The sequence below is a fragment of the Numida meleagris genome, chromosome 9, assembly GCF_002078875.1.
Source record: "Numida meleagris isolate 19003 breed g44 Domestic line chromosome 9, NumMel1.0, whole genome shotgun sequence".
NCBI classification, from domain to species: domain Eukaryota; kingdom Metazoa; phylum Chordata; class Aves; order Galliformes; family Numididae; genus Numida; species Numida meleagris.
Window position 1 is genome coordinate 18,235,823 of NC_034417.1, and position 10,679 is coordinate 18,246,501.

The 10,679-nt window shown below is 38.9% G+C and overlaps 1 protein-coding gene across 1 annotated transcript; it reads left to right on the forward strand.

Annotated features, from left to right (window-relative positions):
• On the forward strand, nucleotides 101-10,063 carry ZWILCH (zwilch kinetochore protein). Its single transcript, XM_021407922.1, has 18 exons — nucleotides 101-212; nucleotides 371-422; nucleotides 787-882; nucleotides 980-1,098; nucleotides 1,812-2,008; nucleotides 2,388-2,467; nucleotides 2,739-2,894; nucleotides 3,136-3,207; nucleotides 3,536-3,629; nucleotides 4,555-4,610; nucleotides 5,038-5,140; nucleotides 5,960-6,039; nucleotides 6,268-6,424; nucleotides 7,443-7,471; nucleotides 7,813-7,949; nucleotides 8,139-8,234; nucleotides 8,332-8,450; nucleotides 9,108-10,063. The coding sequence occupies exons 1-18, from the start codon at nucleotides 157-159 to the stop codon at nucleotides 9,197-9,199; spliced, it is 1,791 nt and encodes a 596-aa protein (XP_021263597.1). The 5' UTR covers nucleotides 101-156; the 3' UTR covers nucleotides 9,200-10,063.

Sequence of the window (10,679 nt, forward strand, 5' to 3'; positions counted from 1 at the left end):
TATATATTTTTTTTTTTTAACGGGAAGAGGCGCGGAGGGAATAAACCTGAATAAAACCCACTGCTGGGCTCGGGGAAAAGAAAAAAAAAAAAAAAAGAAAGAAAGTTACGCCTCCATCGGTGGATGTAGTCCCGGGGGCGGTGGAGGCGCGCGGCGATGGGCGCGGAGCGGCGGCGCGCGGCGGCGGCGGCGCTGTACAGCAGGCTGCTACGGTGCGGGGCGGGGGGGGAGCGGGGGTCAGTCGTGTGGGCATGGCGCTGAGGGTCTGCGTTTAGAGAGGTGCTTTGGGGTTACGCAGATAAACGGAACGCGAGGGAAAAAGCGCCGACAAAACAGAACTGCTGCGCCTTAATAGTCATTGTTCTTGCAGAATATATGAAGAGGAGGAGAAAAGCACCCCTGAACGGCCGTGTCTTTTTGAGGTAAAGCTGTGGGCGGGAATGACTCCTGCAGTCCCCATTCCGCGTGCTTACAGCGCTGCTGGGGGGCGGCGGCGCTTGGGCGGGAACGGCGCTTGGGCGGGAAAAGCCGCCTCGGGGAACGCCCCTCAGGAGGGGCAGCGGGAGGCGGCCCCAGAAATGCTGGGATTCCTTCACCGTCAGCGACCGCTGCGAGTTACGCGGTGTCTACAAACGGGGCTCTAGAGAGAAAGGCAGAGATGGAGTGACTAAAAGATGTTTTAAACGGGTGCCCCGTGTCTCGGGGGTGTGTGGTGGCTGCAGCTCCGCGTCTCGGAGCAGCTGGGCTTTATATATATAGCGTATTATTATTATTTTTTTCCTCCAGAATGATGTAGAGATCTGTTTCGTCAATGATAGTTGCAGAAACCCCGTTGAAAGCTTTTGGAATGGAAGCAACACGCTGTATGTTCTGCAGCAAGCGGTAAGTGTGGCTGTGAGTTTTAGACTTCTAAACATCATTTAAACTTTTTGTTTTCTTCCCATCGAATGTTTTTACGAGCCGTGCGTTTCTCTTGCAGGGCTGCAGTGAGGGGAGTGACCCAACAGAAGAACCGAGAGCAGACGATGCCCTTCACACCTCCGAGCTCGTACCCACGGAGGGCACCGGCCCGGCTGCGCTTCCTGTCCAAAGAGCAAAGTAAATGCTCAAACGTCTGCCTCCCTCTGATCATTTCAGTGTCATTTTCCTTTTTATCTTTTGTCTCTCATGCTAGTATTCAGTACCTGCTCTATTTTTGATCCCTCAAAGTTACTTACCAGTTTAGTGATGACCTGAGCGTTGTTCTTTCTGCAGAATGGCAACCCTGGTAGAGATATTTCTAACACAGCGTAGTGAAGTCCTGGTGCTTGAAAAGCGCGTGTGAGCTGTCCCATGGCGCTAAGGGGACTGCCTCAGTGTAGGTGTGCAAAGAAAGCTTAGCACAAGAATACCTCTCTTCTGAGGGCTTCAGTTTGAAAAGTCTGGTCAGAATTTAATCTTTGGACTGCTACTAAAGTACAAGACACGGTAGTGAATCAGGGCGACTAGTTTGCTTAACTAACTTATCTCTTTAACATCCTTTAATTTTAAAATTCAATTATACGTTTCGGATTTTTAGTGTATATGGAAGTATTGTATGAACGTATACAATGTGTTCTCCATTACGATATATTTTTTTTCCTTCATGACTTCTTTGCACTACCTGTAAGAAAATGATGACAATACTGCATCCTTTCTGTAAAATGGTTTAATGTCTGCTGATGAGGCAGGGCAGACAGGAGTTGTTTCTGTTGTATTATTCAAGATTTTGCATAACAGGCAGATTTTGCTGTACTTGCTGATTTGCGATTCTTTTCTGTTCATATCCCCAGGCAGCTTATTTCCTTGTATACGATGGCACAAAATCCAAACATGACCCATCTGAAGATCAGTGACCTGGTTGTGCTTCCACCCCTCTGGATACGGTGTGATGGCTCCGATCCTGAGCATACTTACTGGCTTGGAGCTGAGCCTCTCAAAGCTGGAAACAAAATCACAGGGATGAGTTTTTATATGGTTACATGTGATGGTAAGGTTATAACATTACATACAAAATTGAATGAGGAAATACTAATGTGGGGATGCTACCTTTGTGTGATGTTGGCTTGTACTGCTTCTATTCCTTGTTTTTTTGACAAGAAAAAGATGTTTGTGTGCAGTGTGGGAAGTAACTTTTAAATATTCTTAATGCAACAGTGTCTGTGCAGGGGCCTACCTTCACTCGGGTACGCTGAGTTAGCATTGACTCTTAATAAACATTTAAATGTTATTCTACTGAAAATAAAAGCTTAAATGCAAGAAACAGGACTTCTTTCTAGAGGACAACATGAAGACATATACAATATTAATTCTACATGCTAAATATAACTTGTTTTTTTAATTTTATCCTTCCTTTTTTCTTTTCCCAGGTCCCACAGCTGATAAAACCTGTTTTGGGAACCTAGAAGAGCTCAAAATGGCACATAAAGTCAAGCATCATTCGTCTGTTGTAGGTCTTTTTCATCTGGCATTGCCTCTAATTCATTTTCTATCTCTGATGCTGATTTAGGGAAGCTTTGTAGATACTGTTTATAAAATCAGCACAACACTAGAGAATTGTAGTCTCTTTTGAAGTAACATTTGGGCTTTCTGTCTTGTAATGTATTTGTCTCTCCTTAGCTAATATTTTTTTGTGTGTGAAGTGCTTCCAAAAATATTTTGCATGGGTATAAAACAATGCTATGCGTTTTTTAATGATTTTTTTAAATCTGTTTTTCTAGGTGGCAACAAAAGGATTTGCTCAGTACGAACTTATTAGAGCTGCTGCAATGGATGACACAGCTGTAGGATCTGAAAGCAATATCTGTATTGACATTACATGGCACGCTGTGGATAAGATTCTGCAGGCACCCCCTCTTTGTTCAGCTGCCACACTGGTCAGTAAAGGAGCCCAAGCTCTTTCCACTGCTTATGTCATGAATAGTGTAGGGGATAGAAGATACGTTTGAGTCTTGCCATTTGTGTCTGTTGTTTATGAAAGAAATACTCTTTATGTGAGCAGTGTAATGTACTCATAAGCAGAACTATTAATTATGCTAATCTGTATTTCCTTAGTGAAAATCTTAGGATACCTGATTTCTAAAGTTTGAATCTGATGTAATCTTCTGGAACTTTCAGAATATTATGTTAGAGTCTGGGGACCCCAGGAGCCCTGTGTATCCGCTGTACAGAGAGCTGCAGTTTCTCCTTGTAAGTTAAAATGAGAAATTCCAGTTTCAGATTTACATGGAATAATGATTTTTTTTTGTGTGTTAATTATTTACTCTGTTTAAAACCCCAAACGGTTTCTCAGAGATATTTGAAAGCGTTCGGAATAAACTTTGAATTTGGTTTCAAGAGTCTTAAATACTCAGATGACAAATCATGAATGCCAAAGCCAGGAATTGTGTGACATTTCAAAATTCATGGCTTGACAGAGCTGTGTGGCTCCTGGGGAAGTTACCTTTTGAAGAATCACATGTGCAGAACCTCAAATAGTAACTGTTTGGTGTTGTTTTGGTTTTGATGCTGCTTTTAGGCTTTGGCTGAAGGCTTGAAGACAGGTGTGACGGAATGGCCCGAGCCCGTAGAGACTCAGTCGGCTTTTGAACTGGTCCAGGAATTTCTGATGGGTAATTGTTGCTTGTTACGCAGAAAGAGAGGGATGTCGCCTTTCACAGAAGCAAAGGAAATTCAGTGTAAAGTTTCTAAAGTATTAGAACTAGAGATTGTAATTTCTATGCTGTAATAACTCACGTAAAGCAGTTGAATAGATTCATTAGTCTCAATATCTTGTACAAATGGAAATAAAGGTAATAATTGTTTCTTACAAAATAAGATAGTTATGTTTAGAAAGCAGTTGAATGAGTTCTGATTGCATCTTTCAAGTTACTTGACGTGCACGTGGATGTCTAAAAGTGCAGAGTGTCCCAGGGAGTGGTGGTGGACAGCAGTTGTTCAACATCTTGAAATGAAGCACCCCCAGCTACTGGTGGCTTCTGAAAGCAGCTCAAACTGAGCAATAACAGTCTTAAAATATTACTAAGAAATTAATTAATTAATTAAGAAATTTAGAAGCTTAAAATATTACTAAATGAGCCTGAAAAGAAAAACAGATATATGAGTTCACTCAAAGGTTTGCAGATGCAACTGCATATTTTTTACAAATGAATATGGAGGTAGAACTCAGAGAAACAGACAAAAATTATCTTTGACAAATAAATAGGAAGGAAAACCAGAGACTCTAATTAGCTCGCTGATCACCCCTCATTCTTCATTTCTGGAATGTAAGGAGTTAATGCTTAGCTACAAGAGCACAGTAGAGGCATAGAGGGAAAATGTGTATGTCCTAATAAAGCATACATGAAGAAAATAATATTTTTTTTTTCAAAGCAAATGCTTGCCCAGTAGAAACAACTTAGAAATAGATATGTTTTGTCTGTTAGTCATCCAGCAGAGTACTTGTCAATTACAATGTGTGTGCCCAGGGGTTTATAACCAGACCCAGGGATGGTTGGGCTGGTTTCTTTCATGATGGTGATGTTTATTTTTTCCTAGATTTGAAGAAGAAACTGGATGGGTGTTGTATATCAGGAAACAAGAATGACACAGAGGTATATGCAATTTCCTACCAGTTTCTTTGTCATCTTGTTCCCCTGATGCTAGTTATTTCAAATTTTGATTACGTCTTGTACATTACTTATACAGATATGTAAATAAATAGATGTAGAGATGTAAAGAAAGATCTCTTGCTTTCTACTTTTGTGGTTTAAAAATAATAGAAAAAGACTCGAAAGGCAAAATTAGAAGTTCTGTGGCTGTTCTCTGGTAGAAAGTCCACTGTAATTTTTACCCTTAAGAAAACCTCCCTGTTCTGGGAGTTTGACCAGTGTCCATTATACATCACTTTGATATAATTTTGCATTCAGTTGGCAATCTTGGGGACACTGGAACTATTTTGGTGTGCTTTTTTCTCTTCCTTTTTAATTTTGGTGAAGGGTCTTTGAATCTAAGCATCCTTTTTCATTTAAACTCTTTCAGAGTATCAAAAGCGACACTGCTGCAGTGGACAGTTCAATAAAATCAATCTTCACTGAACGAGGAGACCTGGATTTTGCTGAACAATTATGGTGTAAAATGAGAAGTAAGTGGAGTGTTTTGGTGGCGGTGGCTTTTAGTTGTTGTTGTTTTTTTTAACCCCATCCATTGTGCTTTAATTCTTCTATGTCCCTATAATCCTGTATTACTTTCTTGATGAAATGAAAGTAAACTTCTCTAACTTTTACCTGCTGCTCAGCTCTTCAGACATTGTTACCAACATTCTTTTTCTAAAAGAGCTAATTCTAGGTGTGTAAGACTTTCTTACAACATACAAAGGCATGGCAACAGTAGTGGGAGACACTGTATTTCTTTTGATTAGAAAAGTACTCAACAGTCAGGAGTATGCCCCTGCTCTGTAGCTGAAAACTAGTGTTCTATCAAAGTGTCTTTCTAGAGCTTAAAGACTTCAAGTTGATAAAGCAACATAGAATCTTTATCATTCTTGTTGTAGGACTTCCATTCTTCAGTAAAATACCCTTCTGTTAGTGTTTTTAGATTACTAATCAACTTCTTCAGGTTGCTACCAGGCGTATGTGATGCTCTGTTCTTTAAATCATATGCAGTTCTGTGATCTCTTCTGATTGTTTTCTCTTTAGAGTGACCGTTTCTAAAGTCACAACAGGGCAATCTTCACAGAAAGTGGTGCCATCTGTCATAGGTCATAGAATCCTGAGAGTTGGAAGGGACCTTTAAAGGTCATCTAGTCCAGCTCCCCTGCAATGAACAGGGACATTTTGGCTATTTTTTTTTTTTTTTAATGAGCAGCTCCGTTTTTGCAAGTACGTGTTGGGCTGCTGTTACACTGAGCAGCTGAAGGGAAAGCCTGGATAGATAAATGAAATATTGCATCATTTTTCTGAAGGTGTCTGTTCCTATCAGGAGTTGGTAGAGTGTTTCACGCTGGTCATAAAATTCCTGGAACACGGTGAAATACAGCCATGGGTATGTATTTGCACTTCACAATAATTTTATCCTTTTCAGTTGCTTGAAGCAGAGTCTAGTTCTTGTTATTTAGTTGCCCCTTATCTTCATGTTGTTTTGTTTGATTTTTTTTTTTTTTTTTTTTGTTGCTTGTCACGGTTTGTATGTTTCCATGGTGTTGTATTTCTAAATAATATCTGTGATGTTTTGTACACAGTTACCCCACAGGAAAACTTGTTTGATTTTTAGATTCATCAAGGGAGTAGCAGTTTGCTCAGTAAATTGATCCAGCAGTCTTACCACGGCAAGGTAGAGGCTGTGTCCCTCAGTGGCGTCACTCCAATTCAGATGCTCTTGGAGATTGGTTTGGATAAGATGAAGAAGGATTATGTCAGCTTTTTCATAGGTAAGCCAGGAATCTGTTGTCATGATTAGAGCTTCAAAGGAAAAGGTTGCACTGTGCAGGAAATAATGGAAGGTTCTGATGGCTTCGATCTCACTTCTGCTTGCCATCTGCTGCAGTGCTGTTTCCAACCTCCTTTGTATTCATGCTCTCACGCTGTATGTGGCTCCCCAAAATTAAAAAATGAACTTGTTTCCAAATAACTGTATTTAGCAGAACTGTGCGTTTCTTTTTCTAATTGAGAATAATTTCATGGTTGAACTTACAGTAAAATAATGTCAGATTTACATAACGGGACTGTTCTGTTTTCTTATCTGTCTGCTGTAGGTGATAAAATAAGACCTTCTTGCTCTTTCTGCCTTTTCTTCTATGGTCTACATGGGTTAAAGGAAATCAGGCAAGGGTGTTTATATGTAATAGCTGTGTTTGTACAGTCCACAGTATACAGATTTTTTATTTTTATATATTTTATTTAATTTATTTTTACTACATATGGTATAATCCAAGCTGGGCTGGAATTATGTTTGTAATGTACATTTCTTTTCTTAAAGGAATGTAGCTTCGTTTTTAGTATTACAGCATTTTTTGTTTCTGAATTTGGAAGGGCTGTCCTGTTTACCACTGTAGTTATCTACTTCCTTTCCCTTCATCTTTTGCTTCTTTAATTTTTTTTTTTTTTTTTTTTTGCTTTGACACACTTGATCTTTCATTTTCATATTTGTTATATCTAAACCTGGGCATCCCAAGGAGGGTGATTGTCTCAAAAGCATAGGATGGGTTTCTACATGGTGCTTCCATGGTTGTGCAGCCTCAGCAGTATGTAAGATACTGCCCCTACCCTGCCACTTCAGTGATTTTGTTCCTCGTTTTGAATTAGTAATCATATTAGTAAATAGCATCTTCCATTTTAGTGGCTGCACTTTGTTTTTTTTAAGTAGAATTTGCTGGTAGGTTACCTGGCTGTTCCTTATACTTCACCTGACAATATGTGGTAATTGTTTTTTTCTTGTTCACTTTACAGGCCAGGAACTTACAACGTTAATCTATTTGGTGAGATTCTTTATTTTTAACTCTTAATGTACAGCCTGCTCAGCGGCTGGGGGGGGTTACCTTTCCCATAAGCTTGGTAACTGAATTGCAAATAATGAAGATGGGACAGCATAGGGCAGAAATGTCATTATGTTGTTTCCTTATTTATGTATTATTTCCTATTTGTCTGGTATTAATAATTGGCAGGCAGTAGAGTTCTGACTGTGTTCTGACCCTGCTGGGCCATTCTTTATCTTGTTGCTTCTCCAAAGAACAAGGAAATGATCTTAGTAAGCAGAGGGCAGGCTGTGTCTGTAGAAACTGGGTGTCCAGTTAAGAGCAGGAGCTTTTTGCTTTTCCAGGATTACTTTGTTTCCACATCAGTAGATCTACAAGAACAAGTTCATCGTGTTCAAAAGCTTCATCACATGTTGGAAATAATGGTCAGCTGTACAGTCTTACTTCAGTTTAAACACGAGAACCTCTTCCCTTTGACACAGTAATTATTTCTTTTTTACTTTTTACTTTATAAGCAGCAATAACACATAGACTCTCTTTGATAGTAGTAAGTAAACTTAAAAAAAAAAAAAAAGCTATCTGAGGACATAATTAATTTTGCATAAGGTTTATGCAGTGTTGCACAAGCATTTTTCCAAGGAATGTAACTTGTTGATTCGTATTACTCTAGAACTTGCCTGAAATACTATAAAGAAAACCCTCTAAATGAGAAGCATGTGTTTCAGCTGCCGATCAGACCAGCTCTTGTCAAGAAGTTCTATCAGAAGTAAGATAATCTTCCGTGTTTGTAGCACTAAATTCAGGTTGTGAATTCAGATCCAAGTACCTGAATGAACTTGGGTATTTTTTGATTATTCTCTCAGTGATCATCCAGAAATGTGGAAGGTGGACATAACTAGTGGGCATGGCCAAAAGGAGGTTAAAACAACGTGGCAAGTTAGTACTAATCCTCCTGTTGAACATATGACCTCAAACAATGTAGGTAAGGAATATTTATGGTGAAATGAAATAATGAAAGTACACATTTAATAAGTGTTTATACTGGGTTTACTGGGTGTGTATATTTTCTTATGTATATGTTCAGTAAAACTGAAGTAAAGTGGTCTTTTATTAAAAATATGAGATGGTATTTATAGAACAAAAGATTTTCAGAAGGTTTGACCTTCTGCCTTCTTAATTTCACGGAATTATGTCTTTAGAGTTAAAAAAGGAGATTTCTAAGTATGATTTGATTCTTTAGTATCTTCCACAGTATCTTATAGCTTTTAAATCTTTGCCTGTGTATCTGAGAATGGGTTTGAAGAGAAACTTACCTGTTGCTGGATACTGGCATCTAGTCTGGGAAGCAAATAGGCACTAAGGAGAGGAGACTCGGTTCATAAAATTAAGTGCAGAATAAGTGAAAATGCATGAAGACAGGGAAGGATTATGAATACAGACTGGTATAGAAGTGTCTGAGGTGGGAGTGAAGGGGAGGTTTGTCACAGGGCAATGCTTTGTAAAGCTTTCCCATCTTTCTCAATTTTGTCATGAAGTGCCTGTGTCACTAATATTGCAAGGAACTGGTTTCATAATTCCTACGTTATCTACATTTGCTCCTTCTAAAAACACTGGCTAATCAAATCTTTTGTCTGTGCAGGTCTCTTTTGTGATTCTACAGTTAATGGAAGCAGTGAAGAAAGAATGTATTTTGTTGCAATGGCTAAATGCAGTCAGGTGCATTTCACATAAATGCATATTTCTGTGCAGGCAGGCACTTGACAGGTACAGTAAAGGGGGAAGTGCAGCATCGTCTGTGTATCAATAGTGTGTTAGAAAGATTCTGACATTTGAAGAACGATTCCTCTTACTGAGTTCTGTGCTTTAGAATGCTCACACGGTGTGACATGCAGCCATAATTCATCTGTACCTATCTAGTTTGTTTATAAATGTGCAGCTATGAATGTACAGTATAATTATTTTGAAAATACAGTAGATATTTTGGTACATCAATTTACAAACATTCAATAAAGTTCTGCACGTTGGGGTTTAAAATTTTATTTTTGCTCATTAAGAACGCACACAGACACTTCAAAGTATGAAGTATTTTAAACCAACAAGCAATATTGTTATGGGTTCTTTTGTATCAGGAGGTATATCATCCTTCAGATATTTTTGGGAAGCCGTTCATCCCGGGCATTACGAACGTCTGCAGTTTGGTTTTCTTCATACCTGAATTTACACTTCGGAGTATTCCTGGTTATCCTTAATTTTGCTGCTTGTATTCACTGTTTCCCTCAGTTACTTCAGCAGTGTTGTTATATAGATTTTTGCATTATTTTCTGAAGAAATACTCAGTGGGATTGGTTGGGCATAGTCATTTAAATATGTTACTGACAGTAACACATGGTTGAACATGGTAAGATACCGTCTGTAACCTTTTGGTAGTTTAACTGAACAATTACATGATGTAGTATGTGATGAGTTATGCTATTATATATATTGATTAACTAGGTTGTGGGGTTGTACTGAGGTAGTTCCCTGTTTTTTAAAAAAAAATCTGCAGAAAAACATCCTTTATTGTAAATCTGACATGGCAGTTGTCATCTTTGAGAAGTCACTTCAACTCTACACCGCACCTAAATAGTAAAGTATATATCATCCTAACTTGCAGCCATGAAATAATTCAATGTTTAAATGGTGGTCTTGGAATACTTGAATCCCTTTCCATTTTAAAGTACTGCTTACTGCTCTTCAAGTAGCAGCTACACGGTAATGAAAAGTGAAATGATCATCAGATTGAAAACAGAATTTGCACATAGCTTCTAATCGCTGGAATTGTGTACTGGCAAAGTTAGAATCGCTTTAATCTTAGCTAGCTATTCCATATAATCATTACCAAATAACAAGAAACAAGATCTGCTACTTAAAATTTATAGAAAATGATGCAGAAAGAAAATATACTTTAGGTTTTGTTAGAATTTCTAAATTATAGTTTGAGAATTGAGTAAAAAAAATTAGAAGCAGGGCTGCACGGGCAGAGAAAATAACATTTCTTCACCCTTACAGTGGCACAAAAGGAGGCATTTGTGCTAAGTGTTTGTATGGGAACTGCTGAGTCATGGCCTGAACCACTGATTGAGCACCTGGAGGAAAGACCCAGTCAGCCCTGGGAGCACAGGTGGAGGCAATTCACTGTGTGACAGGAAGGGATGGAGCCTGGTTCCACCCC

Coding starts and splice junctions, on each gene's coding strand:
- ZWILCH (XM_021407922.1), top strand. CDS start 157: ATGGGCGCGGAGCGGCGGCGCGCGGCGGCGGCGGCGCTGTACAGCAGG. Junction 4,611..5,037: donor GAAACAAGAATGACACAGAG/GTATATGCAATT, acceptor AAACTCTTTCAG/AGTATCAAAAGCGACACTGC. Junction 6,040..6,267: donor ACGGTGAAATACAGCCATGG/GTATGTATTTGC, acceptor TTTGATTTTTAG/ATTCATCAAGGGAGTAGCAG.